This window comes from Penicillium chermesinum, assembly GCF_028974085.1.
Source record: "Penicillium chermesinum strain IBT 19713 chromosome Unknown utg000005l:1.0-4115287.0:1.0-4118363.0, whole genome shotgun sequence".
In the NCBI taxonomy this organism is placed as follows: domain Eukaryota; kingdom Fungi; phylum Ascomycota; class Eurotiomycetes; order Eurotiales; family Aspergillaceae; genus Penicillium; species Penicillium chermesinum.
This window is the reverse complement of record NW_026695315.1, coordinates 364,462-392,296: the sequence shown is the minus strand read 5'-3', so window position 1 is coordinate 392,296 and position 27,835 is coordinate 364,462. Positions and strand designations below refer to the sequence as shown.

At 51.4% G+C, this 27,835-nt stretch overlaps 11 protein-coding genes across 11 annotated transcripts; 4 read left to right on the top strand and 7 right to left on the bottom strand.

Annotated features, from left to right (window-relative positions):
• Positions 1-259: 259 nt before the first annotated feature.
• Positions 260-2,552, bottom strand: N7468_006305 (uncharacterized protein; the record flags this gene model as incomplete). Its single annotated transcript, XM_058475601.1, has 7 exons — positions 260-390; positions 441-947; positions 1,000-1,246; positions 1,299-1,429; positions 1,479-1,705; positions 1,792-1,815; positions 1,927-2,552. 7 exons carry the CDS (start codon positions 2,550-2,552, stop codon positions 260-262), a joined length of 1,893 nt encoding a protein of 630 aa, XP_058328491.1.
• A 115-nt stretch (positions 2,553-2,667) lies between these two features.
• Positions 2,668-2,889, bottom strand: N7468_006304 (uncharacterized protein; the record flags this gene model as incomplete). Its single annotated transcript, XM_058475600.1, has 1 exon — positions 2,668-2,889. The coding sequence occupies one exon, from the start codon at positions 2,887-2,889 to the stop codon at positions 2,668-2,670; it is 222 nt and encodes a 73-aa protein (XP_058328490.1).
• A 966-nt stretch (positions 2,890-3,855) lies between these two features.
• N7468_006303 (uncharacterized protein) lies at positions 3,856-4,745 on the bottom strand (the record flags this gene model as incomplete). The annotated part of the gene is made up of 3 exons (XM_058475599.1): positions 3,856-4,264; positions 4,346-4,661; positions 4,724-4,745. The coding sequence occupies 3 exons, from the start codon at positions 4,743-4,745 to the stop codon at positions 3,856-3,858; spliced, it is 747 nt and encodes a 248-aa protein (XP_058328489.1).
• A 1,056-nt stretch (positions 4,746-5,801) lies between these two features.
• On the bottom strand, positions 5,802-7,029 carry N7468_006302 (J domain-containing protein; the record flags this gene model as incomplete). The annotated part of the gene is made up of 4 exons (XM_058475598.1): positions 5,802-6,323; positions 6,399-6,464; positions 6,509-6,922; positions 6,985-7,029. The coding sequence occupies 4 exons, from the start codon at positions 7,027-7,029 to the stop codon at positions 5,802-5,804; spliced, it is 1,047 nt and encodes a 348-aa protein (XP_058328488.1).
• Positions 7,030-7,202: 173 nt separating this feature from the next.
• Positions 7,203-8,511, top strand: N7468_006301 (DNA-directed RNA polymerase I subunit RPA43; the record flags this gene model as incomplete). Its single annotated transcript, XM_058475597.1, has 2 exons — positions 7,203-8,191; positions 8,253-8,511. 2 exons carry the CDS (start codon positions 7,203-7,205, stop codon positions 8,509-8,511), a joined length of 1,248 nt encoding a protein of 415 aa, XP_058328487.1.
• Positions 8,512-8,755: 244 nt separating this feature from the next.
• On the bottom strand, positions 8,756-10,553 carry nfr1 (putative AIF-like mitochondrial oxidoreductase (Nfrl); the record flags this gene model as incomplete). The annotated part of the gene is made up of 3 exons (XM_058475596.1): positions 8,756-9,986; positions 10,049-10,241; positions 10,331-10,553. The coding sequence occupies 3 exons, from the start codon at positions 10,551-10,553 to the stop codon at positions 8,756-8,758; spliced, it is 1,647 nt and encodes a 548-aa protein (XP_058328486.1).
• A 2,630-nt stretch (positions 10,554-13,183) lies between these two features.
• On the top strand, positions 13,184-13,567 carry N7468_006299 (uncharacterized protein; the record flags this gene model as incomplete). The annotated part of the gene is made up of 1 exon (XM_058475595.1): positions 13,184-13,567. The coding sequence occupies one exon, from the start codon at positions 13,184-13,186 to the stop codon at positions 13,565-13,567; it is 384 nt and encodes a 127-aa protein (XP_058328485.1).
• Positions 13,568-13,746: 179 nt separating this feature from the next.
• Positions 13,747-16,284, top strand: N7468_006298 (fungal specific transcription factor domain-containing protein; the record flags this gene model as incomplete). Its single annotated transcript, XM_058475594.1, has 4 exons — positions 13,747-14,854; positions 14,931-15,440; positions 15,497-15,717; positions 15,775-16,284. The coding sequence occupies 4 exons, from the start codon at positions 13,747-13,749 to the stop codon at positions 16,282-16,284; spliced, it is 2,349 nt and encodes a 782-aa protein (XP_058328484.1).
• A 590-nt stretch (positions 16,285-16,874) lies between these two features.
• N7468_006297 (putative ABC multidrug transporter) lies at positions 16,875-21,628 on the top strand (the record flags this gene model as incomplete). Its single annotated transcript, XM_058475593.1, has 15 exons — positions 16,875-17,075; positions 17,125-17,169; positions 17,224-17,386; positions 17,435-17,682; positions 17,733-18,783; positions 18,838-19,447; positions 19,501-19,775; positions 19,826-20,001; positions 20,057-20,150; positions 20,205-20,512; positions 20,566-20,772; positions 20,821-20,980; positions 21,033-21,226; positions 21,303-21,473; positions 21,530-21,628. 15 exons carry the CDS (start codon positions 16,875-16,877, stop codon positions 21,626-21,628), a joined length of 4,002 nt encoding a protein of 1,333 aa, XP_058328483.1.
• Positions 21,629-22,597: 969 nt separating this feature from the next.
• On the bottom strand, positions 22,598-23,008 carry N7468_006296 (uncharacterized protein; the record flags this gene model as incomplete). Its single annotated transcript, XM_058475592.1, has 1 exon — positions 22,598-23,008. The coding sequence occupies one exon, from the start codon at positions 23,006-23,008 to the stop codon at positions 22,598-22,600; it is 411 nt and encodes a 136-aa protein (XP_058328482.1).
• Positions 23,009-23,480: 472 nt separating this feature from the next.
• On the bottom strand, positions 23,481-27,425 carry N7468_006295 (uncharacterized protein; the record flags this gene model as incomplete). Its single annotated transcript, XM_058475591.1, has 3 exons — positions 23,481-24,657; positions 24,711-26,995; positions 27,078-27,425. The coding sequence occupies 3 exons, from the start codon at positions 27,423-27,425 to the stop codon at positions 23,481-23,483; spliced, it is 3,810 nt and encodes a 1,269-aa protein (XP_058328481.1).
• Between the last annotated feature and the right edge of the window lie 410 nt (positions 27,426-27,835).

Sequence of the window (27,835 nt, the reverse complement as noted above, 5' to 3'; positions counted from 1 at the left end):
CCTAGCCTAGGACAAAGGACAAGCTCTGAGGATAACAAACAGTCTGGCTCGCACAATAGTGGAGAGTAAGAATAGAACAACAAAACTCCCGCGGGCCAAGTTTGCTAAATTCAGAAAAGGCGCTGCCAAATGGAGCAGTATGAAAACAAAAGGCTGTGGGACAAGCCGTAACTGGCAGAAAATCAGAGATGCAGTCCATGAAAGGTGTCCAAGTCAAGTCAACTTGAGGCAGAAAGGAAAAGAGAAACCTTGCGCCAGCTCAAAGCAGAATGTCGTCTCGAACATTAATGAACGCCCCGGCGCCGCCGTCTTCACTGATTTCGTTAACTAGAACCTCTGTTTGCTGGTACAACCACTCGAGGGCTGCTGAAGAGGATTTCCCGAGGGACACTAAAAGCATGTTAGATGCACGTTGGTTCAACCTGGAACAAGGACCTTACCTAGTATGGCTGAGTTTAGCTCTTCGGCCACTGCCACCCGGCCAGCAGGATCAAGGTAATGGCCATGGACTGATCGCTTGGGATCTGGGTAAGCAACAAGTGAAAAAATGTCATCTAACATCTTCTTGTCGCCACCATTCTCGTCCGATGGGAAGTCAATGGATAGCTGTTGGCAATATTGCACAGCCTCTGTTAGGAGATTGTTGTGTTCCGCAATATCAGACTCGGTATCCATGCCATCCGCATTCCACTCCTCGCCATCATCAAGCTCCATCTCTTGGTCAAAGACAGCATGCTCGTCCGGACTGGGGGAATCAGTGCGCATGCGCTTCTGAGAAAAGTTGGATTCGGTGGATAATTCACTGGCTCGGCGCATCATCTCAAGGAATTTCCGGCATCGCAATTTGAAGTGGATCTGTGGGTTACTCTCCAAAACCTTAGCATAGTAGGCCTTAGTGTGCTTGAGGGCTTTGTCGATGTCACCGTCGAGGATAGCAGCGCGGATCCCTGCCTAAAATTAGCGAAAGCAATTAGTTTGAGCCAGGAACCCGCAGCTTACTGTTTCTGTTGATGGCCTCGCGGTCCTCTTCCACTTCATACTTCTTCAAGGGCTCCTCATGTCCGTTTTGAAGAGCAGCTGTCTCTGTAGCTACCTCTTCAGCAAAAGCTCGGGCGGTCTCGACATACCCATCATGGGCCAAGAACTGAGCAACCAGCTCTTGAAGAAGTGCTGATTCGCCAAGCGGCGGTTGCAGGCTGTCAACGCTGGTGTTTTTAATCTGCGCCTGTATCTTTGACCTCTCAAACTGCGGCAATGTCAGAATAGAGCCTAGAGCTGACAGACGAAGGGTAAAATACCTTGACCATGCCATCAATATCAAAAACAAAGGGGTATTGACCGAAATTAGCCTTGAGGTGCACTTTTGGCTGTTTCTTCATGCCCACCGACGGGTATAACTTTACGTTATGTACGTCATGAAACGCATCGCCTTTGATGGTTAGCACGAGGATTGCTTTAATAAAGGAGACCGCACATACCTAAGAAAATGCCATTCTTTGTAAAGAAAGCGCATCCAGTGGAGAAATTCACCCCACAACCTACAGTATCACCAACACCGAATGTCGGTCCATATGCTCGTCCCTGGCCTTGACTTTCACCAAAGAATGACTTCCCGTCATCGCCATGGTAGGCCCATGACTCCTGCTCCCAGCCGGGTAATCTCTCGACCGAGGCCTTGGTACTGGAAAATCCTATGCCGATCATCCTAGACATAAGTCCCAATTAGTCAAGGAATTCCTGACTTTTGAGGAAGACAGGAATGCGAAAACAAGAGGGGGGAAAAGAACCTACCCTTCCTTGGGCTTAGCTTCAATCCTAATCTCGAAGTAGTAGATCCCACATTGCGGCGGCATCGGGTTGTCAGCCCGCAGGCAGCGGCCTCATGGTCATGCTTGTGAACTACACCGTCATATCTGACGTCGAGACCATCGCCCGATAAATCCAGCCCGCCGAATTTGTCTGTTGGGGCTCCACTGAGTCGGGAGGGGCATGAGAGGGTCGGGGGTCGCAGGTGGGTGCTCGATAAGATCGTAGGTCATGCCACGATGGGACAGGGCCATCTTAGGAAGATGAACATTGCTAGAGGAGGTGGAGAGAGATGTATTTGGGGCTGAGGTAGAGGAGCTCGCATCGCGCTGCTGGGCGGCAAGCCTGGCTCGATGAGCGGCATCGAGGCGGGATACGTATCGGGAGTGGCGGAGGTAAGAGGGAGTGAAGAAGGAAGGAGAGTCGGGGAAGCTCAGGCTCGGGGAGAAGTCGGATGAGCGCATGAGGCCGGCGTATTTGAGGGAGTGGGATGGCAGCGAGTCTGATGAGGACCTCCACGCGGAGTTATGATGCATGTCTGCGGCATCCAGGCCGGACAGGGCCCGGTGGAGTCGGCCGTCGGGCTGGAGAGGCGGAGGATATGAAGAAACGGTATTAGGATTCAGTATGTTCGAGAAGGAGCCGGAGATCGGGGGAGAAGGCGTTGCCAGATACGACGGAGGCGTAGGAGGAGCGACGTGGGCCCGAGATGTATGGAGCTCGAACTCCACCGGGAAAAGGAACATCGGCCATGACGCTTGTGGGTCGACCCAGGAACTTGTCTTCGTTTGCCTCTTTTTTTTTGGCCTTTTTTTCTTATATATTTCCTCTCTTTTTCTGATGCTCCTGTGCCAGCAAGACTCAATAGCTCAAGCTAAATCCCATCAAAGCGGGCGTTCCGGCTTTCTTCTCGGCTGACTGTTGCGTGACCAGTGGATCATCTGGGTAACCGGAAGCAGCGATGAAGCCCACAAGAGGGCTCCGTAGCCCAGACCCGGCAGCGATAGGGGTCAGCAGAAGGAAGATCGCGTTAGTGGCCACAGGTACAGAAGGCCAGATGCTGAATTTGGGTTGACAGGGCATCAACGCATTATGAATTGCGGGGAAAACCCGATGATTTTAAACGAAAGAGGGGACAGGACGATGAGACAAAGCGACTGGGGCACGGTTGTCACGGGGGCCCCTCCCCGTTCAGCGCAGACCATTTATCAATCGGATGTGAGGACGCTGTTTTGTCTTTCGTTTAGCCTTTCCGTACAACCTAGACTCTGCTCTGTCAGTCGCAGAACTATATAAATAGTTTTGGACAGACCGGGATTCCCATGGATGCGGGGCCACGGCAACTTGAAGACAAACGCGGCCAATGTTGAACTTTGGATCATATTCTGGATCATTTGTTACTAGTCTTAGTAGGGTTTCTCACGATGAAAGAACAGTAACTATGGATCTTGTCTGTGTACATCTATGGATGGAGCCCAAGAGAGCCAAAAGAGACTCTGCTTGGACATAGTGCAGTCTACTAGGGCACCAACGAGAGCGGCCTCCTGCCACTTTGATGTTCCTAGTATCTGCCAGTGTCAACTGGGCAATAAAAGTGTTGGCGAGATATTCATATATTTGGGTTTTTATTTGTCCTATCGCCATGACCTTGAGCAAGATAACCTTAGGAAGATCTGGATGAGCTAAAGGGCAGGGAAGTCCCTCGAATGAAATCGAAACCGCAATTTTGGGGGCTGCACTATGATTCAATCGTAGAGAAAAGTAGGCAAAGCCAAAGACATGCAGTCAAAACACCAGCACCGGAGGGAAAAGAAAAATCCGAATCAACTATGATACATGACAGAACCCAATGCCCAGCAAAGCAGCCGCGAGTGCAAGCAACATATAAAACTCCCATGCCTATAAAAATCATGCCATATTCACGCCGGACCGAAACCCGTAACCGAGGTACCGAAATAAAAAAAGAGTAGCGTCTTCAAAAAGATGTCGAAGAGAAAAGAGAGGGTAAGAACAAGGAAGTTAAAGGGAATGTACAACCCGATAGCTCGCTTACGCCGTCATGGCGATTGCTGGCGACGAGGGCTCAACGAGGTTGGACGGAGCAGGGGTGACATCGCCATCACCATCACCCGTGCTCTTCTCACTGGGAACAGCGCTGCTGCCATTGAGAGTGTCGGGGCCGGGCGCCGAGGTGGGCTTTGCATCGCTGTCACCACTCTCAAGCGCAGCCGACTTGCTATCGTCGCTCTCCGGTTGAGACGATTGAGGGCTACGCCAGGAAGGCAGCTGCCAAAGAACGCCAGTGAAGCTGCGGAGCTTCAAGGGCTGTCGCTCCCACCTGCGACAGGGAGCGCCGGTGCGGTCCAAGGCGCGCAGGCCAGCATTGATAGCACCGGTGTTGGCCTTGGGCCCGAGGCGGTGGGTGGTAGGAAGCTTTGCGGTATCCGTCCCTTCTTCACTGTTTGGTTTATTCAAGTTAGTCGATGATCACGCTGGTCGGGTCACAAACGATGAGGGGGAGGGGGGATTTAAAACGTACGTCTTGGGCTTCTTCTTCGGTCCGGGTCTACCCCTAGCTCGCCCTGTAGGTTCGGTCTGCCCATTTGTCCGTTTGTTGCCTGGTTTGGGACCCGGAACTCCCTTCCGACGTGGGGTATCGCCAGGAGTTGCGCCCGTGGCTGGGGTCGAAGCGGCATCGGCATCGGATGCATTGTCTGCTGAGGATGGTCGGACGACAGGGACTTCCGTAGATGAAGCCGGCGAGGAGCGTTCGGCACTCTTCTCGACGAGAGCTTCACTGGAGGAGTTTTGTTCGGGGTGCCGAGAGCGAATTGCCTGAGGGTCTTTGGCGGCAACTTGAGTTTGATCACTAGTGACTGGGTTGCGTTCTTGGAATTCCCGGCGCGATTGGCGCGACCGTTAGCTGGAGCGGCGGGCATGATGGGCGACGGCTTCGAGGATGGATGAGGAAACCCTCGACCTCGTCGTTGATGGAATTTTGGGGGGAAGATGGAAGATTGGGGGTAGATAAGACTCAAGTTAGGGGCGGCGATTGTGACGTGTTGTTTCCACCGCCTGTGCGATCAGGACCGGGGGGCGCGTGTCAGGGTGAGGCGAAAGTGTGAATGTTGAGATGGGATCATAATCTGATGGGAGGTGGGGGGAAGGAAGAAGAGATGGGGAAGGCAGGGATGAAAGGGGGGGATGGATGGGGGGAACCGGAAAGGGGACGAGGCGTGTGGATTTCATCTCGTTTAATTTTCTCTGGATACAAAAAAAAGGTTCGTCCGTGAGAGAGACAGGGCGACGTTCGTAGGTGAGGCCTCGCGTTGGTGGTTCTGGTATTACACAGGGGGGAAAGTAGCTAATGCGCGGGGATTTCCCCAAGCCAGGTACCGCTGTCACAGGAGAAGGGGCACCTGTGACAATACCAATACCATTTCGGACCCGATCAAAGGACTGCAGCCCTTCTATAGTTACATACTCGCATCATAGTCTTGATCTCGACCTGGGATGTGCACTTACCGACTGGCCTTTGTTCACGTCCTAGAGGGGTTTCAAGGCCCCCTCAACCAGTCTACTCTGGTTATTTTTTCTGGCTTCCGAATCTCCATCGTGCTCGGGGCGTACGATGAGCAGGCATTCCGAGTCCAGATCGTCAACCCTAACCCGTTGACGGATCTCATTCCAGTCTCCGCCGTGTCCCGAAAATGGCTCACGGGCGAGGTAGCGCTCCATAGATTACGACTAATGAGACTAGGCATAGCCGGATTTGCAATGCCCAGTAATTTATTTCGCCTCTGCCTGTCGAGGATTCACAGCTGACCGACACGCCACCCTTGAGCTCGCATCTAAGCCCCGAGGTCACCGGGAAAATTTCTTTCACCGGACTTGATCATCCCTAAATCATCAGGCTTGGTGCGGGTCCGATCTACCATACTTCACGCATAGAAAAACTGTTCTTCCGACTCTACAAGTTTCATTAGACTAGGGATTTACGGAACCAAGGATGCAATACTTTTAGTCGCTCGGCATCTCTTTCTCTCTTTCACGCCGTTCAGCGACCTGCGCAACAGCTCGCTGCACCTCTGGACTGAGCCGCACCCCTCCTGAATCAGGCCTTCTTGCATCCCTCGCCGCAGAGCGGAGACGCTCTCGCGATCGCCTCGGAACGGCGCCAAGCCAAGCTGAAGCATCCGTGTCGCCTCAACGTCGGTCGCCCGAGTCGCAGCGGCGAGCTGACTGAGTCTTTGAAGGGTGGCTTGAGGAATCTTATCTCCACCGATGCTTAGACTACCACTCTGAGGAGGAGCCGCCTGTGAAATGAATATGTGCAGGGTAATCGATGCGCGGCGAGCGAGAGTCAAGATCTGAAAAGGGAGTAGGTAGAAGGAGTTCTTCGGTAGCCAAGCGGACACAAAAGTAGGAAGGTATGCAGTCGGCATGAAGACGGCTTGTGGGTGGGTGATCAAGGTGAGCTCGAGAGTGAGCAATGCAGCGAAGGTATAAAAGCGCCACTGCCAACAAGAAATGGTGAGCTTTGATGCTTTATAGACAGGCGAGAGACGAGATGATAAACAGAAAACACTCACGTATCGTCCCCAATTCGCCCACCACAGCCAATTCAGCACCATCATCGTCACGAAACCGACAGCGTACTGCGGTAGAACAGATCGTGAAAGAGAAGCCATCGCAAAGTCACGCGCAGTCCTCTGCTCCCCCAATTCTGCATGTCAGGGCCAAAACGATCGTACGCAAAGCGTTTCACCGGATCGACCAGTGTTTCTTGAGCTCGACGCAGATACATGAAGTACGCCTCAGAGCCACCCTCGAGTCCAATCTTATCCGGGTGGTGCTGGGCAGCAAGTCGACGAAACCGAGACTTGATTGTTCGTTCATCTGCAAAGGGCGATACGCCTAGTGCCTTGTAAAAGTCTCCCGCTAATTGAACTTGATGGAAGGTTTCGTAGAGGGTGTAGAGGAGGTATGCGACAATCACAAAGATGAAGATACGGCGGCGATCTCGTTCGTAACGAAGGGTTTGTGGCATAGGTCTGGGATCACCGGCTCGAATGGTAATGCCATAATAGATACTCTGGAGGAAACTCGTCGCATACTGAATCAATCGATTAGACAACATCCCACGCGGCTGGATATCCGCATTCTAGCTCCACATACGTTGGGAAGAACAGCCCACCCAATAAACGGTAGGAGTGAAGACATGGCACACAGGCTTAGATATCAAGAGCCCAAAGCCCTGGGGATTTGCAAAACTTAAACCCTTTCTCCAGCTCGGAATCGAACTCATCTAATGCTTGAACACCGCAGCACAATGCCAGCGCGTCCCGAAAACAGACTCACCGCCAAATTCACCGCCTTCCTTCACCAGACAGAAAATGCAAGATGAAAAAAAGTTTCTCAAGGAAAAAAAAAAGAGCGACATCTACTTCGAACTCCACAGCTCTACGGAGCAGCGCGAATATAAAATGGCAGTCGAGGCAATGGACATTGACACACCTCCCCGGGCAAGTACAGAGGTGGAGCGCAAGCGCAAGAGCAAGAACAAGGATCCTTCTTCGCCATCAAAAAAGCGCAAAGCGGACGCCGACAAGTCCTCCAAATCTAAATCCAGAGACCAGAAAAGCATCTCGAGCCAGGCTTCTGCTGGCGCACCAGACCCTGAATCTCCGTTCTCTCTGACAAAGGCCACCTTATACCTCCCACTTTCGCCCATCTCCATCTCGGCCACCCATGCGCTATCCTCTCTGCAAGCGGAGCACCTGTCTCCGCTGCTCTTGACCTACTTTCCTCCATTAAAGGGTATTGTCCTAGCTTACTCCCAAGCCTCAATTTCGAGCTTCCCACCCTCGTCTCAACCGAAGAAGCATTCCGACAACCCGGAGCCATTGACCATGGCCAAGACGGCGGACGAGTACGGCGTGCTCTATGTCTATCTTACAGCTACTTTCCTCGTGTTTCGTCCTCAGCGCGGACAGACGCTCGAGGGATGGGTTAATGTACAATCAGAGGGATTCTTGGGTGCCGTTGTTTTCAATTTATTCTCCGTCGGAATCGAGAGCAATCGCCTGCCCAGAGACTGGAAGTGGATTGCACCAGGCGCTGAGGACGAAAGCAATGCGCCCAATGACGTGGCTACGACGGACGACGAGTCTAGCGCTGGTAAGGCACCTGTTGGCTTCGATGCTGAGAAGGAACACTTCCAGCCTGGGTCCGTGGCGGAGGAGCTTGATGCCGATGAGGATGAGGAAGAAGAGGTTGCTGCGTCCGGCTACTTCCGGTCTGTGTCAGGCCACCGGGTACGCGGAACCGTGAAATTCCGTGTCGTGGATATCGACGTTATTCCGGGGTCAGAGCGGGACCGTGGGTTCTTGAGTATCGAGGGTACAATGTTGAGTCCTGAGGAGGAGCACCAGTTGATGAACAAGGAAACAAATGGCCTGGCTGGTTCAGCGTCGGCGGCTCCCCCAGAGAAATAGCCGTGTCATTCCTATCACTGCTGCTCCTGTGTCTTCCGCGCCTGTTGTTGATATCGATCTGGAGCCAACTGAGACTCAGAGGGAGGAGAAGGGAAAGAGCGAGAAGAAAGAGAAAAAGGTAAAGAAGGAGAAGAAGGAGAAGGAGAAGAAGGAAAAGAAGGAAAAGAAGGACAAGAAAGAGAAAAAGGAAAAGAGCAAAGAGAAATAAGGCCTGTATATGGTGATATAACGGGTTACTTTCTCTTTTTCTTTTCATTGCTTTACATCCTATGATTTCTACATCCGCGGTGGGCGTTCAGGTTAAAGGATTATCGTCGATGCCAATGTGTACATGTCAATTGATCTCTTTAGTTCACTATGTAATCTGCACATTAATCATATTCAGGTACAGAATGATGGATTCAGAACGATGGATTGGAATACTAAGAGAGGTTCAAAAAGCCTCAAGAGACTTAAAGATCGAGTCCGAGGACATCGACACCATCCACAATCTCTTTTTTGCTAGGCATTTTGCCTCTCCGCATCAGTTCCGCCGACTTCACCATATAAGGATCCATCCCCATCGTCGCAACGGCGAGGATCACATCCCCTTTCGCGTAATATGCCACGAACTTGCCATTGTCAGGCTCCCCACGCAAGACCACATCGTCAAACCCATTCACCGTGTTACCGCAGTATCGCAGCTGTGCCCCAAGGGCTGACCAGAAGACCGGAATGAAAGACCGCACCTTCAATGACTCCAGTCCCGCATGCTGCAGATGGCCTATCGCCCTCGCAACGGATCGGCCGGCGTTCTGTGCCACGTTCCAATGCTCGATCCTCACCGGCGCGCCATTTCCACCGGGTCCATGGTACGGATACGTCGCGATATCGCCCACCGCAAAGACGCCCTTTAACCCGGGCACCGCAAAATGTGCGTCCGTCGCCACAGACCCGTCCTTCTCGAGCTTGATCGCCGCATTCCCCTGGAGGAAATCTGTCGCAGGACGCACGCCCACACCTACCACAACCACGTCTGCAGGCAGCACGGTGCCGTCTTCGAGGTGCACGGCGCCGACGGCGGACGCGTTCGACGCCGAGGGAGTCGCTTTGCTGACTCCGGCTTCGAGCTTGAATTTGACGCCGTTAGACTCCAGGTTTCGTTGGAATATCCGGCCCACTTGTGCGCCCATCACGCGCTCCAGTGGCGCGGCCTCCATGCCCACGACTGTCACGTTGTTCCCATCCGCGAGGGAGTTGGCGATTTCCATGCCGATGAAGCTGCTGCCAATCACGACAATGTTCTTACCTTTTTCTTCGCCGACGGCGGAGACAATGGATTGGGCATTTGCGATGGAGCGGAGGGTGAAGATGTTGGATAGGTCTTTGAAGCCTGGGAGGGGGAGGGAGCGGGGGATGCCGCCCGGTGCCAGGACAAGTTTCGTGTATGGCAGGGTCTTGCCGGAGGCGGTGGTGAGGGATTGTGAGTCAAAATCGACTGCTGTGACCTTGTCGAATACACTCTCGATGCCAGCTTCTTTGAACCAGTCAGGAGACCGGAGGCGGATCTTGGATGGGTCGGTAATTAGGGCCTTGGAGAGCTTGGGGCGGTCGATCATGTCGGGTTCTTGCGTAACGATAGTGATCTGGCCCGTGTATTTCTGCTCACGGAGGCCTTGGACAACGCCGATTGTACCACTTCCTCTGTTATGGGGCGTTAGTTCCATTCGTGCTGGTTGATCTGGGATCTAATGGTAAATGCCTACCCTCCGACTACGACGAGCTTTTCATCGGACTTGGAAGCACTGCATTTGATGCCGGGGCTTCGCTGGCCGGCCTTGATGTCGGCTTCTGTCCCGCTGATATAGACTGCGCCGTCCTTTTCGAGGACATCAAATGTTTTGAGAGCATTGAGGGCTGGTGCATTTTCAATGTCTCCAGTAGCAACATTAAAGCAGGCTACAGGAACGTCAGTCTAACTGTACAGGAATTCTGGGGGATGGTCTGATGCTGAGTCGATGAACAACAGTGTTCAACGGCGAGCTTACCTCCGTGCCAGGGACACATGATTCGTCCATCTGGAGATACGACACCGCCCTTCAATGGTCCTCCATAGTGCGTACAGCGGGGGCTAAGGGCGTGGATTTTCTTATCGTGGTTGAGCAAGAGCACCTTCCCATCGGAAACGCCCTCAACCTCGGATTCAATTTTGTCGCCGGGCTTCAGGTCGGACAACGAGGCGATGTCCTTTAACTTGAATTGCTGTGCCATATTTGATACTGTAGAGAATGATCGAAGAAAAGTAGAGTGGTGGAGACGTGAATGCGTAAATTGATAAAGGTTTTGGGAGAGGGGCAATGACAAATCCAGAGTGGAAGATGACGAGGAGCTGTGGATAAGTGGGCTGCAGGGATGGTTCCAGCCAGCGTCAGATGGTTGCAGCAGGAGCAGGAACACGCCGTGACACGACGACAACCACACCGACAAGGAGGAGATCGGATGGTTGAGAGTTTAATTGATGTGATTGGGCGACGGGGATATTGAAGAGCGCGGCCTACGGAGACTGACATGGCCAGATAGATCTCCTGCTGTCAGTGGGCTTCTTCTTAAATCGTTTCCGCAAGCTACGGAGCTCTTAAAGAGGGCGTGGCAGTATACTTCATGTCACGGAAGCTAAGAATGCACGGTGACATCACCACTTGCCAATCACAATCCGGGTTTGGTCAACATTTCTTGATTTTCTACGCTGTGCTTGGTTGCTGTTTTACGTACCGTCGACCTCATTAGGGACCCTGCTGTTGGGATTTTGGTATTAATGAATGAATATGAAGTGTAGACTATACAATTTCTAGACAAGCCGGGCGCGCTTTTTTTAGCATTCAGCCAAGAATTACCTGCTCCTTAGTCATACAGATCATGACTCTCAGCCTGATAGGCAGATATTATCTGAATCTTCAAGTTCGAGTCGTGCCTTACCATCGTGCCTTACCATCGTGAAGAGAAGATTACTCAGTGCCCATGAGCAGGCTTTTTGGTAACCTCGCGAATCTTTCTCTAGGTAGTGAAGGTGCAGGGCTGGAAAATCGAGCCGGATACTAGTACGCTACTTAATGTATAGTTATGTTTAGCCTCCAAGGGCCCGCCAGTGCCTTTCATTACTTGATCAAAATTTTTGTGACCTTCGCGTTCTTGAGTAGCGCAATCAAAGAGACCCTTAGCGAGAATCCTCGGTCGGCGGTTTCAACTCCAGAATACTGCGGAAGTCGGAATGATCGCCCATCCAAAGATTCTTAGCAGAGGGAGCCCATGAGAAGGGTTGAGAAGCCAACCAAAGGGGTTTCAAGGAGAAAAATTGCAATGGGTGACATTCATCAAAGCAGACCAAGACGATCGATACCCTCGACTTGAAGACCTGAGATGCATTTGAAGAAAAGATAATCCAATGGCGTGCGCGCAGTGGCTTAGAGCGATTCAGAAATACGCAGACAGTACCTGCGATATCTCTCCAGCATGGCTTCTGGGCCCAATTTCGGCTGCAAATTGATTCTAAGGGTGGGCTCTTGATGCAGCCCAGAATCTCTATCTGCTGATTTAACTGAATCTGCCGCACGTGGGTCTGCTCCCCTTTCAGCGTCCTGGTAAAAATCCTTAGAGCCGCAAAGGGATATCGATGTGTCGTCTAGCTCGTCAAGTATGACCGAGACTGGTCTGTCCCTTTCGTGGAATGGATCAACCGTGGTATTCTGTGGTGCATCTGGAGCTTTTTGAGATCTACTTGGGCAACCAAGGTAGTCCAGATGCGATAGAGGCTCGGGTATCTTCAAAGTCCGGAGGCGCTTTGGTTGATGTGATGAGTTGAGGGCACTTGAAGACATAAGTTTGCTATGGCTAGCCATCTCATGCCTCGGCTCATTTTGAGGATTTGAATTCGCTCTCTGTGAGCACGAACGACATCCATTTGAGCGTCGTAGTGAGAACCGCTTGCGGGCCTGGCAACGAGTACCTGGATCTGCCATTAGCTTCGATCGGATCTATATGATCAGTGCGGCTTACACGGGCGGAAGGCATGTCTGTCTGGTCGCTCTCGCTGATCCATTATGGAGGCAATCAGATGGTAGGTTTTTCTCGGCCTCCTCCTTTGGGCGCAAAACGCGTTATAACGAAGCGCATGTTTCGGAGAAATTCATTTTCGACTCCAATAGCTTGATGATGATAGGCTCGCAAAAGTAGCCCTGGAGTGGTGTGGAGGGATCAGTAGCCACCAACGTGCTTACTGTAATTGGGCGAGGACCAATCCCCCACTGATCTACTAGAGTGAACTGCTCCACAATCGTACTCAGGCGTCAGAGACACAGTCGCAGGATATGCCCCCGGTAGAACGCCCGAGGCCACGATTCCAGGCGATCCCTCATGATCCGGAATTTGCGGCACGATTGCTCCACAGTCTTAGTTCGATAAGTGCATGCTCCGCTTTAGCTCGGGCCTTATGTACGCCTTAAAAAATAAATGCGAACCAATTACGTTACAGATGACCTGTGTTTGGCATCTGAGTTGCCCATTATGGCGTTTGGAGTCGGCCAGTCCGAAAAACAGGTGACGCTGCGCGATGTTTACTGATGGGGGAATCCGATGCGATCTGACTATCTGGACAGAATCTTCTCTGCCCCCGTGAATGGTCGCTTTGGTCCCTTATGATTTCGGATCCGGTATGGTCTTGCTGAGTTTTCTTCAAAAGGGATCATGAGCTCGTGTGAGACAAACTGGACTGCCGAATAGGATATCCACTGAACGCCAAGAGGTGTTAAGCATAGTATCAGTACTAAGGGCTCTCCACCCCGTCCAAGCGAACAGGGGGTAGGAATCTAGTTTGATCTAATGCTTACCAGGACAATCCCATCAGCATGATTCTCACATATTCATATTCCTGGCCCACCTGTCAATTGCAGACACCCGACAGAATCCCGTGGGCTCTGCTTGACCATGCCTTGATGAAGCCCCCAATCTTGCAACTGGGTGTAGAGGATTCCTGTCGCATGCTAATGCCCCATGAGGAGTCGCGAATGGACGCTATGAAGATAGCTTCCGAAGATGCGCCTCTTAATGCTCAAGTCAATCAAACATCAAGCTATCGGGGAAGGCCAGTCATTAATTATGTGAGCGGATGTTTCCGATGCAGCTGGCTCATGTGTTTCCTCTTCAAGGCATATGATTCGAGCACCTACCCTCTCCGCGTCTGGCCTCGCAGCTTCGACTCCACTTTCAAGCTCTTCGAGGACGAACTGTAACATGACTTTTCGAGACCAGGGATTACCCGATGAATTGACTCTTTGGCCTCAAAGGAACCCTCATCACGACGATATCCAAGGAGAGCCACTTTCTGAAGCCTACATAAACTCTTGAGTTACTGGGATTAGCAGCTGTCTTGCGGGAGGACCGGCGGTCGGTTTTACAGCCCCCTGACACCATGTTCCCCGGAGTCCACTACATTGTCTACCGCAGGTTGAAGTTTCGTACTTTATCTCCTCTCATACCGCCTTGGATACCTGTGTCTCATGCCAGAAGCTCAGTAAAGCACTGGAGGAAAACACTCCAACGAGATCATGTGACCTCGGAAATACGGATAAAGCCACTGCGGAGAGACAATTGCTGTCTGGCGAAGAATCTTGCTCCGTGCTGTGGTGTTCCTATGCGCTTTCAGAATGAAAGAAGGATCAGCGACCCCTGCGACTGTTTGGCGGATTCCCAAGGCGTGCCAAGAATGTCGCAAACGCAAGGTTCGCTGCGACGGCCAAGAACCGTGAGACGCCGAGCGCTGCCCCGAGCAGACTATGGACTAATTGTATTCAGGTGCAAGACATGCCTGCAGCGGCAAACCCCATGCATCTACAGACAGCTTGTCAGACAACGCAGAAAGAGGAGCGAAATTGAAAGAGATGAGCTTTTGCGTCAAGCCTCTGGCACGAAAAGACTCTCCCAGCGACGTGCGCTGTCATCAGTATCGAATTTCTCACGCAGTGTATCAGCCACACATATGGCATCGCCTTCATGTGAGATGCAGCTTTACTATGGGCCCACGTCCTACTTCTCCTTGATGCAGCATATCTACAGTGACTTGGTATCTCACCCAGCTGCTTATCGTGGCCCTACACAAGAAGTCGAAGAAGCAAGTGCTGGACTGGACCTGTTCAGCTTTCGTCGGGTCTTCTTTGGAACCCCAGAGAAATCGGAGGCCGTAGATGCATCGAACAGAGGTGATATGTCTTTCACTTTTTTACCAGATGGTCTGGCGAGGTTCTTTCTCGCACGGTTCCTCTCCACGCTTCATCAAGTGATCCCCTATAGAACCCAGGCCGATCTCGAGGGCTCCTTAGATCGGCTCTATAGCCCGGTTCCCGATAATCATTTAGATCCATCATCACAGGCTACTGTCTTGATTAGCCTGGCGATAGCCTCTCTCGGCACGGAGCACTTTGCTTGGGCGGATATTCTCTATGAGCGGGCTAAAGCTTGCCTTGTACCTTATGACGATGTGGTGAATATTCAAGCCGTCCAAATATCCCATATGATGATAAGTCCTCCTAAACCATATTGATATCCTTGTATACTGATCGGCATTCGGTACCTACGCCTGTTATCAAAACGAGAAAGGTCGGCCAAACGCTGCATTTTTGCTCCTAGGAACGGCTTCTCGTAAAGCTGTGGCCGCTGGCTTGCACAAAGAAGGCTCTCACAACGATACCCAGTCTCCGGAGATCATCGAAGCACGACGAATCACTTTCTGGTCCTTATATGTCTATGAAACGTGCGTTCCATTCTTAAGTTTCTCTCTTGTCGCCCCTAACCTTGGAAACTTTGATAGGTGGTTTTGCTTTCATACAGGTCGACCCAATTCATTATTTTCCAAAGACATATCAATAGAGCTTCCAAGGGACCCTTTTGTGAGATTGCTTGCTCATCTCTCCAAGACAATATCTCGATCCACCGACGAGATATATGGCCAATGTCATGAATCGTTATTGCATATGTGGCGTGTAGCCCGCTCCATCGAAAAAGACACCCGCAGCCACGAGGCACAGTTCCAACAGGTCTTTGGATTTGGGATAGACGCTGAAATCAAAACAGGGGCTATTGGTGTTCGCCAGACTGTTTTCACTTCCCGTATGTCTCCAAATTGCTACGTGAAACTGGAGCTTATGTACTAATATCGTGAATAGTGTATTATCACACCTTGCTGTTGACGTTCCGCCCGTTTCTGATGTTCCGGGGCCATTGGCAGCGAGAGATGCAGGTTCTCACCAAGAAGTCTACCCATGGGGACCCGCCCCATTCAGAAACCCCCAGTTGGTTGAATGAAGCGTGCAATTATGCTATCAACGCTGCTAGAAAATCGATCCATCATTTGAGTGAATCATCAAGAGTGAACGAGCTTGTCAGAGTATGCGGCTTCATGAGCGTCTTCTTGTTGGCTTGAATATTGACGTTCTCATTCCAGGAATTGAGGTACCATGGGTATTTCATGAGTAGCTCTGCTTTCACGCTAATTTTTGACTTGATGCATGATCCCAGCGTTGCGAATGCTCACCTGCCATGGATATATGCTTCTTTGCATACTATGACGACAATGCGACACGGAGACCCCATAATGAGCTCAATATCAGCGATACAGACAACTCTACGCAATATCAACCCATCATATGAGTGGGTGCCTCCTTCAAGGAACAATGGCCAATCCTATAGCCAGCCTGAGGGGATCTCTGCGACTGAATCGTCTCAGGATACCAATTATTCAGCCGAAATGTCACTGGCTGCCGATTCCTTGACTGAACCTACTTTGTCAACACCCCAATTGGATGTTTCAGACCTCCAGACGCCAGATCTCAGCTTGTCCGCTGGCTCTGCCGATGACCTTTTTGACTTCACGCAATCAGGTTTAGGCTGGGACCTTGATTTTTCGACAATGGACCTGGAAACCTTCTTTTCCATCAACGAATTTTCAAATTAAGTGGCCCCCCCCCTGGCCAAGCACTCCGTGCTCCGGAGCCAGATACTTGAAATCGCAGAGTTCGCATATGTCAGAAGACGAGCAATAAAACCATGCTATCCTTATATTCCATCGTACTAGTATCTTATTCAAGCCTGCATTTACACTGTGACTGCCTAGAGAACCTCTGGAAGTTTCCGGATGTGAGCTTATACAATTGAGGGATTGCTCATTTTCCCGGACGTACACATCACCCTCCGGAAATACAAAGATCTCCACTTCCACGGAAAAGCGGATGTAAAGAAGCCACTGAGTGGGCCCTCCTTCGACGGTCGAGCGTCGGAGGGTCACAGTTTACACCCGAGGAGCAATTACATACATCCGCGATCTAGTATCCACCAAGTATGAGCAAATCATTCGCGTTGGAAAATTTTGAACGAAGACTCGGTATCAGGCGAGATAACCCGGTCTCCGTTATCCGGCATCCCGGATGACAATCAGGTCCAGACTAGTTATGTATCCGGTCTTATATAATAGTTCGAGGGACCTCGAATGGAGGATTTGTTGTCGAAGAGAGTAACCTGTTTAGCAACAATTGAGAGCCGCTAGATATGGAGCCATCCTCAGGATCCGTGACTCCAGTTGATGTGGAGAATGGCGCTGTTCAGATGCGAAAACGACTTACCGTGACCTTTCGGGACTTGAATGTTCGAGTGACGGCCCCTGATGCAGCGCTAGGGGATACATTATTATCCGAGATTGATCCTCGTCGATTGTTGGGACCCTTCAAGAGAGGCAAAATGCGAAAGAGAGTATGTCGAGCGCCGCCTCGTGGACTGCAGCTACTCACATCAGGTGTAGACGATTCTGAACTCGGTATCTGGTCAAGTTAAACCGGGAGAAATGGTAGGAACCCGCTCTCCATGACGAAAATTATGGCACTATTGACACGATAAATAGCTACTTGTACTAGGTCGACCTGGGTCTGGATGTACATCACTCCTTCGGGTTTTGTCCAACGATCGCGACTCATTCGACGAGGTCAGCGGCGAAACGTACTATGGAGATATGGACCATATTTCTGCAAGGAAATTCCGGCAGCAGATCATGTTCAATAACGAAGGTTCGTGTTTTTTGCCCGTCCGGAGAGCTTTTGCTGATAGCCATACAGACGACATCCACTTCCCTACGTTGACTGTGAACCGAGCCTTGAAGTTTGCCTTGCGAAACAAAACGCCGAGCACAATGCCCGAAGACATAGACGACCGTAAAAATTTTGTTTTGAAAAAACGCGATGAAATTCTCGACTCACTGGGCATTAGCCATACCAAAAAGACCCAGGTGGGGAACGAGTTTATCCGCGGAGTTTCTGGGGGCGAACGAAAGCGTGTATCTCTCGCTGAGGTGATGGCAGGACAGGTCGGTTTGCTGATGGCCTCGCTATCTGAACAGAGCTGACAACGCAATAGAGCCCAGTGCAGCTGTGGGATAATCCCACGCGTGGGCTCGACTCGAAGGCTGCGGTGGAGTTTACGCGGTTGCTCCGACGTGAAACGGACGAGAAAGGCAAAACCACTATCCTCACAACTTATCAGGCTGGCAACGATATATACAACCTGTTTGACAAGGTTCTCGTCCTCGCCGAGGGACGGGTGATGTACTATGGCCCTCGGGCCTTGGCCCGCGCATACTTTGAAGACCTGGGATTCATCTGTCCCAAGGGTGCGAATATCGCCGACTTTCTGACCTCCGTCACTGTTCTGACCGAACGCACCGTTCGAGACAACCTGGGCCTGAAGGCACCGGATACCCCCGAAGAATTCGAAGCGCGCTACCTGAATAGTTCGATTTGCAGGGAGCAGCTAGATGCGATCGAGCCCCCTGACAAGCTATTCTACGAGACAGAAGATCTTGACACTGCCGTGTCTCAGGAGAAGCGAAAACATCATCTGCCTCGCAACAAGAGCGTCTACACCGTCAGTCTGTGGGCCCAAGTCGCCTCGTGCGCACTGCGGCAGTTCCAAATTATGTGGGGAGACAAGTTCTCTTTGATTGTCAAAGTATGCTCGGCGATTATCCAGGCTCTGGTGTGCGGATCTCTATTCTATAACCTGCCTGAAGACAGTTCTTCGATTTTCCTGCGTCCAGGTGTTCTTTTCTTCCCAGTGTTATATTTCCTGCTGGAGTCGCTGTCGGAAACCACAGGTTCTTTCATGGGTCGGCCGATCCTTTCGCGGCACAAGCGATTCGGATTCTACAGGCCAACGGCGTTTTGCATTGCGGATGCTCTCACCGATATACCAGTTGTCATAGTCCAAGTGACGTGTTTTTCCCTGATCCTGTATTTCATGTCCTCGCTCCAACACAACGCGGGGCGCTTCTTCACGTTCTGGATCATCGTCATCAGTCAGACCTTGTGCTTTATCCAAATGTTCCGTGCCGTGGGCGCTATTTGCAGAAAATTCGGAAATGCGTCCAAGATATCTGGCTTCCTTTCGACCGTGTTCTTCGTTTATGGGGGTAAGGATCTCCAGCGTTCTTGGTACATTGTGTATCTCTGACTTTTTCTGAAAGGTTATTTAATCCCATTCCATAAGATGCACGTTTGGTTCCGTTGGATTTTCTACTTGAATCCAGGAGCATACGCATTTGAGGCCCTGATGGCCAACGAGTTCGTTGGAAGAAAGTTCCGATGCATCGCGCCAGATTATGTCCCTTACGGCCCGGGATACCCAAGCTCTGCTTCGCCGTATCGGGGCTGTTCGGTTCTTGGAAGTGACGATCAAGGTATAATTGATGGTGCAACATACATTCGAGAGCAGTACAACTATTCATTCCACCACATCTGGCGCAGCTTTGGTGTGATTGTGGGCTTCTGGATATTCTTCATTGCGCTCACGGCAATCGGGTTCGAGCTGGGTAACAAGCAAAACGGCTCGTCGGTGCTTCTTTACAAGCGCGGGAGCGAGAAGAAGCGTTGTATTGCGCGAGACGAAAACACTGAAAAGCCCGCTACAGAGATCCTGAGTGGGAACCTGAAGCAGTCGACCTTTACTTGGCACAATTTGGACTACTATGTCTCTGTCTCCGGAGGACAGAAGCAGCTTTTGAACAAAGTATTCGGATATGTGAAGCCCGGGAACCTGGTGGCGTTAATGGGGGCTTCGGGCGCTGGTAAAACAACGTGAGTGCATTGAACCAGTCTCACCGAGGCAAGTACTGACAAAAGAAAAACAGTCTGCTTGATGTTCTTGCGCAGCGAAAAGACTCTGGTGAAATCCATGGCTCCATTCTTATCGATGGGCATCCGCAAGGAATAAGTTTCCAGCGAACTACAGGATACTGTGAGCAGCTCGATGTCCACGAGAAAACAGCCACTGTCAAAGAAGCTCTCACGTTCTCTGCACTCTTACGCCAACCGTCCACTGTCCCCCACGCCGAAAAGATCGCTTACGTGGACCATATCCTCAAACTATTGGAGTTGGAGGATATTAGCGATGCGTTGATTGGAGGCAAGTATCCTTTACTGCCCGCGTTGAAATTCCGGTCTGACCTGTCGCAGTTCCCGGTGCTGGTCTCAGTATAGAGCAGAGGAAGAGAGTTACTCTAGGTGTGGAGCTGGTGGCGAAGCCAACTCTTCTCTTCTTGGACGAGCCGACATCTGGACTTGATGGTCAAAGTGCGTTCAATATTGTTCGATTCTTACGAAAGCTGGTTGATGGCGGTCAAGCGGTCCTGGTAAGCTCGAAGCTCTTTACAAGCCTAAGCTTCTTGTCGCTCATAGATGTCTCAGTGTACCATCCACCAACCTTCTGCGGTTCTGTTCGACGCGTTTGATGGCCTCTTGCTCCTTGCGAAAGGAGGACGAATGTCTTATTTTGGGGAAAGTAAGTTCATCCCGAAGAGATTGCATTGGTGGAAGTAGCTGACCATCGAAACAGCCGGGAAGGAGTCCACCACAGTCCTCGACTACTTTGCCCGAAATGGTGCACCGTGCCCTCCTGATGCAAACCCCGCGGAACACATCATTGAAGTTGTTCAAGGCAGTTCAGGTAGCAATGTCGACTGGGTTGAGGTTTGGAATCAATCTCCGGAGCGTGAGAAGGCTTTGGCAGAGCTCGAGGCTTTGAATAAAGCCGGTATGGCTGACCCCAACTATGTGGAGGACACGGCCGATTATGCCACTTCACACTGGTTCCAATTCAAAATGGTCACTAAGCGCCTGACGGTTCAGATTTGGCGCTCACCAGTAAGTCTTTGGGGCGACAAGAGATGACAGTTCCCTTACTAAAAACTTCGAAGGACTATATGTGGAATAAAATCATCCTCCATATCTTCGCCGCTCTTTTCAGCGGATTCACGTTCTGGCAGGTCGGCAACGGCACATTTGACCTTCAACTACGACTGTTCGCTATCTTCAATTTTATCTTTGTGGCTCCCGGTTGTATCAACCAAATGCAGCCGTTCTTTCTGCAGAACAGAGATATCTTTGAGACCCGCGAAAAGAAGGTATGTTCCCTAGTCTACGAGTGAGTCGGGATACTAATGAGACGCTAGTCAAAAACATATCACTGGATCGCCTTCATTGGCGCTCAAACAGTGACCGAAATCCCCTATCTGATCATTTGCGCTACTCTCTATTTCGTGTGCTTCTACTTCACTGTGGGATTTCCGACCGCCTCCAGCATTTCTGGCCATTTCTACCTCCAAATGATCTGTATGCCAATCAACCCATTGCTTTCGGGAGCCTCTCGCTAATTCTGGACTAGTCTACGAGCTGCTGTACACATCAATCGGCCAGGCTATTGCGGCATATGCCCCTAATGAATATTTCGCAGCCGTCATGAACCCTGTGCTGATCGGAGCCGGTCTGATCAGCTTTTGTGGCGTTGTCGTCCCGTACAGCCAGATGCAGCCCTTTTGGCGGTACTGGATGTACTACCTCGATTCATTCACCTACCTAGTAGGGGGGTTGTTAGGAGAGGTTCTCTGGGATGTGAAAGTGACATGCGAGCCATCCGAATATGTCATCTTCAAAGCCCCCCGATGGACAGACGTGCGGGGAATACATGGCCAACTTCCTCTCATCACAAGCTGGGTACTTACTGGACGCGAACGCAACCAGCCAATGCTCATTCTGTCAATACTCCACGGGTGCAGACTACGCGAAGACCTTCAATCTGAAGGAGAAATACTATTCTTGGAGAGATGTACGTGTTTTCATTGAGCCTGTTGCGTAAGGATTTTGGCTGACAATATCTTGAAGTCCGGGATCACAGCCTTGTTCTGCATCACATCTTACGGATTGGTCTTTTTGATGATGAAGCTTCGAAGTAAGAAGACCAAGAGTGCGCTGTCGGAATAAGCGAAAAGTACTAGCCTATGATGTTGATGGGCCCTCCTGGAACTAGAGGGATCAGCTCCTGGGTGCCCTAATCGAACGTATGGGAGGATAAACTGCCATGCCCCGGCATATCGACAGTTATTACTTTAGACTTGATTTAGTTCTATAGGTTCACTTTATATCGAGTAAGGTAGATTGAATGTCAATTTACCTACCTCCGATGAGACCGCCGACGAAAAAGAACGCCTTGGTTCGATGTTTGAACACGAACAGCCTTTCTCTACCTCGCAACTGAAGCTACAAATTCTATTGGGGAAAAAAGCCATTATCTCGCTTTCCTAGCTATAGCTAGGTAACCATCTAGCCAACTGCAATGCCGAAAGCTTCGAAAAATTCTTGCGCAGAACACAAAGGCATCAATTACCAATCGCCATAAATGACCCCGGGGCAGCCTCGTCCATTGCGTAAAGTTCGGAATCCTTTCAATCTTGCTAAGCATGTATCAATTTCCACTTGGCCTATCCTGGATGTCATCCAAAACGACACAAAGCTACCATGTCGAGCACCCAGACCAAGCAGTTTCCAGCGGTCACTTTCACCCTATTCCCCTCCCTGCCACCTGAACTCCAGGACCATATCTGGGATCTCGCAGTGCGTCCACTGCCGGGAAACCAACACGTACACGAATTCCTCATCGTGGACCACTACTGGGGAAGAAAGGACCCCGTCCTCCGAGCACCCTGGAACGGAGATCCCAGCCAAGAGATCAAGGGCGACTTTATCCGATTCGCACCGGATGGATCCATGGGGAAGGACATCTGCCAGTGGGGGTTGGCCGTGCCCCGCGACCACGACGTTCGAGGCCCGAACACATCTGCGTATTTACTAGACAGCGGACTCTGGACAGCCTGTCGGCGCTCCCGGAAAGCTCTTGAGCGCTTCTTCTCCAAGAATGAATGGTGGTCGCACCTCCCTGGACCCAGCCGCGGTTCAGCGGGCGAGAATGCCTTCGCGGGCCAGTCGGGAGTCTCGCACACCGCGTCGTATTACGATGCGCGTGGCGAAGCGCGCCATATCACGATTTTGCCAGAAACGGATCTTGTGCATCTTCTCCGGCTGGATTTCTGCTGTCATGATTGGCACTTGCATTATGCTGGGGATAAATATCTCATCGAGCGATGCGATTCGTCGGACGGCCCGCGCTTTCTCGGGCTGAATGTCGCGTTGACGTTCGATCCTGTGTGGACTACGGGGCCTCCGGCCTCCGTGGTGGATATGCTGGTGGTGCTTCATGATGATACTGCTCGGGTTATCTGGTTCATTGATTTTCGCCTTCGTCGGTGCGGCTCGAGTTCTGCGTCGGAGAAGCCTGCCCTGCCCGTTAACAGAGAGATATTCCATTCCTGGGGTTGGAAGTTCACAGAAGTGAAAGAGGAAGACCAGGATCTTTGGGTCATCAATGACGAAGAAACCAAGTCTCGGTCGGTGTTTGACTTCTTTCGCCCGGAAGTGATACAGCCGCTTCGAGTGGAGCTTCAAGGGTCTCCTCGGGTTAGGGTTTTGGCGTGCGAGGCTGAAAAGTAGGCATGGGCAGGCATCTTCTTGATTACTCTTTATTGAGGCCTTTTAATGTAGCAGGAATAGACGTAGGTCTGCGTAGCGGTATGCCAGGGAATAAATAGTTTGTAGCTAATAGCATCGTTGGATGTACACAAGGCACCTCCAACTTCCAACTTGAACTTAGGTAGAGTAATAGAGAGATAAAATTCGGGCCGTGGCCTTTCCTGGTAGATACAAAGAGAGAATCTTGAATAGATACAATGATAAGAATAAGTTGATAAACGCCACATGGGCCATGGGAGCAGCGCAGAGCTTAGAACTTCCGCGACAGTCTCCTCTTCTTCCTCTGGCTACTGCTTGGAGTATTCTGAACAACGACTTCTGCCAGATGCTGCGTTTTGCCCGACGGTGTTTGAGGTTGCTGGCTTGATGACTGACGAGTAGACTTCTTACCACTCGAGCCGGGAACTTTAGAGGCCCGATTTTGTGACTTCTCATTCGCGAGTGTTTTGGCCTCTCGATCGGGGCTGTTTGTAAGGTCAATGACCTGTGATTCCTGGGACGCCTCCGGTGGACACGGGTTATGAGAGGGGCCTTTCGAGGGATTGGAATTCGGTAAGGATTCTGTCTGGATCCCGGTGATGTTTGATGACTGTGAGACTAGTTCATGCTGGGCGCTCGTGGGAGGGTGAGGCGAAGATCGCGGTGATGATCTGTGAGAAGACGAGAGGTTGTTCTCCTCAGGGGAAGAGGCACGAGGAGAGAAGACATGAGTACTTTGGCGTCCGCTATGGATGACACTATCCTGATCATCGAGGCCGTTGCTCACGCCTTCGTGATCAGCGTTATCCGTCGACACCTCGCCTGCTGGGATTTCACTGGGTGAATCTCGTGGTTGAGGCTCTTCCAAGCCATCAGAATGGGCTTTACGCTTGCCCTTTTGGGAAGAGGTTGGCTTGTAGATGGCAGACTGGCGGCGGCTAGAACTGTCGGTAGCCGGGACTGAAGATGCTGAAGCATGGCCCTGAGATGACGGGCGGATGACTGGTGAGCGAGAGACCTGGGAAATTGAAGACGCCGCACCGGAGACATTCCCAGATAGATGGGGCTCATCTACAGCTTGGCCGTCATTTTCATGACCTGGGCTGGTAGAAAGAAAGGATAATGCAGAGAGGTCATGAGGGTTATCCGCCACGCTAGAGTGAGCCTCCCCAATCAGGGTATGTCCATCAAGGTTGCTATCCTCGACTTGAATGCGAATTCTTGTCCCGGGAGATGACTGTGCAGAATGGAAACCAGAAAAAGATGGTGAAGGGATAGCAGGGCTGTCGCTTTCCTCATCATCCTCCCTGTTTATTCGCTGTCTGCTATGCGTGCTGTGAGGGGTTTCTTCGAGATAGCTGACAGCGGTAGCCAGTGTAGCGAACGTAGTGTCGTCAAGGTCCATGTCCCCAGGAGGGATTTGCATAGAGTCTTGCACAATGGAGATACTTCAGGAAGAATGAGCATAACAAGACATACTTCGCGAGGTCAGATTACCTACTTGCTACCTTCAGCATCAGCTGCCTCATTGGCCGCATCATTGGTGATAACGGGCGCAACTCGTAAAAGCTTCGGCTCGTAAAGCTCCGCAAAAGCAAAATCTCGGTGGCCATCATCCTCCTCGTCATCAAGTCCCGGCACTCCATGTTCTCCGTAGCTTCGTCCTTGCTTTTCTTCCTCCTCAGAAGTATTGGGACGGCGATCGCGGATTGCAAGCCGAATGTTCAAACGACCGTCGTCCTCTCCTAGTACTTCCGCCACCTTATATTCAGACATGCGGGGCTCCCATTTCGTTTCTTTGGACACATCGAGATGCTTGAAAGCAATGATAGCCCCAGGCTTACACTCACTTTCACATAGATCAGCGAGCGAGATCAGATCTCGGGGCAGAGGGGGAAGATCGTCCTCAGAGGCGTTCTCATCCGAGGCGCCCTCGAGAGATCCTCCAGCTCCATCAATGGCATGATAGTCCGGTTCTTCATCGTAGTCAAGGTGAAAATGTTCGGCCCCGGCCTGTGATTCACCATAATGCTCGTCCTCAAGCTGTTCATAGACCTGGATTCTCTGCTTACGCTTCCGCTTGTTACGCCCACCCTTGCGTGCATAGATAATATCGTTTGCCGTTTTGTCCCATCGCTGCACAAAAGGGAATGGAGGAGCAGTCATAGGGACATCAGTGAACACACACTCAGTCGTCCTGATGTCTAGCTTGGACTGCCAGTCGATTTCGTTGAGGCTGGGATCGGGTTCTTCGGTAGCCGGATTGCGCTCTTGTTTATTCAGCTGTGAATGAACACTAGCTTTTTCTGTGAGCTTTTTTCGGGTTGCTTCCTCCTCGTCTTTGGTTTTCGGATTGCGCACTCCAAGGGAGCCGAAGAGCAGACGTCGGGAGCTGGCTATGTCTAACTGACGTCGGGAGGCTTTATCGGCTTCCACTTTGGCGTCGGAAGCCACCTCGGAGGCGCTGGGATCTGAGACAACGGCTTGGTCCTTTGCAGTAGTAACAGGTTGAGGGGGTACATTCTCCTTTTCCGAGGTCTCTTCAATGTCCATCTCGCTGGTAGCAAGGGCGCGTAGAAGTTTCTCTCGTTTGGCCTCGAACTCGGCCTTTTCCTGGTCGCGCATTTCATCCATACGAGGTGTGGGCCGGAAGTTTGCGGCCTTGTTTATAGGGAAACCTCCATTTTCTTCTTCCCAGGCCCTGAGAGCAGCAAAGTCTGCATTTTCATCTATCAGGCCCTGTTGTTTTAGCAACGAAAGACGTCGCCGAAGTTTGACGCGTTGGTTACTCTTGCGAGTCCTTATAGAGCCTGACCCGGGTGGTTTGTTGCCAACGCCCGTGAGTGAGCCTTTGTTCATCTGGAGAGATTGCCGAGTGTCGGCACTACCAGACGATGAAGACGATGAAGTCGATTCCGAATCGTCAGAGCTGGAATCGGTGCTTGATATCTCGTCAGATTCTGCAGCGGACTCGGCACTGGATTCGTCAGATGAACTGGATTCTGAACCGGAGTCGGAGCTCGAGTCTGAATCAGAGTCGGAGCTCGAACTAGATGACTCGGAGATGCTTTGTTTTTCTGCTGTATTTGGAAGTTGTTGTGGTTGTTGACTATTGGTGCTGGGGTTGGAGTTAGGGTTGGTAGTGATTTTGTCGTTTTTGTGGTTGTTGAATCTCACAGCCTTAGAGGCCCTAGGTGACGAATCGTCCCCACGAGAACGCTTACTTGACGAAGAGGCACCGGCTAAAGAACTCCTGCGCGGTCCCAGAGAAGAAGCTGGCCGCTTCGCACCTAAGCCCGAATGCAGCGATGTGCCGAGACCCTGGCTCTGGTTGAGTGGCTCCATAATATGAGAGGGAGGGGCTTCGAAATCTTCCTTGAGAGCCTTGAGTTCACTCTCCAGCTCTCCCTCTTCATAATCGGAATCGTCCTCGCTGTCTTCGTCGGCCGAATAGTTCACCGGGTGTCTGATCACGGTGCCCATCGACATGTCATGATCAGGTGGTATAATCGATAGCTCCTTCCCGAACCCATGCTCACTCGGAGGCTGCCAATCTGCATCTCCTTGTTCATCGGCCAATGATTGCTCTGGTCCATAGCCAGCCTCATGATCCCAGCCTGACAGTACGGTTCTGCGCTTCTTTCTGGGCGGAATCGTTATGGCGGGCCGGGTGGATACGCTTCGCGAAAAGAACGCCTTGCCAAATGGCACACCATCAATCAAGTGTTTACCGTCCGCGGTGATTTGGTGCCGGCCACAAAGTCGCCTTGCGCGTAGTTCAGGAAGCTGGAGAGCTCGTATGCTGTCATGGTGATGGGTCAGTAAATCAGGGTTCTTGTAAGCGTATATATGATCACAGAACACTTACACGACCTCGTCGCCCTCTCGAAGTATTCCGTCTACTTCCATGTAATGCAAGCACTCCGATCCCCCCTACTTCAACCACATAGTCCTCGAGTCCCCACTGGCCGCTCCGGTCGTTGTCGAAGATCCTTGGTTCCGTCTCGAGTGGCACGACCTCATTCACATCCTCCAACAGTTGAGCGATAGTGTACCCGCCATTTCCAAACGCACTATTCGGGGTACGCGCAGAAGCAATGGCGGAGGTTGACGCGGCGTTGCGAATCCCGTATTCCGCTGCCGAAGAAGCCGTGGTCGTCCAGAGAATCCGCGTGACTGGTAAGCCATGGCGCGATATCACAAGGTGAATCCGCATATTGGCGCAACTGTTCAGACAGTCATACCTTGAACGCGAAATTGAGCTTGTTGGGCCACGGGGTAGGCGCGTTTCAGTTCTCAATGAGGCGCGTTTCACCTATGGTGGCAGGCGTGACAGTCGAGTAAAATGAAGCAAGGTAAGGGTGATGGTCTCGGTGGGGAAGGTCAGTCCGTATGCATGGGTGCCTGGACCATGTCAAGCAGCAACTCGTGCAGCTCCAAGCCCAACCTAGAAAGAAAAGCCGGTCCTCTTGGGAGTGGGGAGCCGCTAGCAGCCGCTAACCCTGATATAGCTTAGCGTATGGTGGGCGGTGACAGCCGCCCAATCATGCAGGATGGTTGTTTTGTCGAGCTCCCAGTGCGTAAGCAGATCCAGGCTGTCATGACCGGATTAACTATTGATACGCT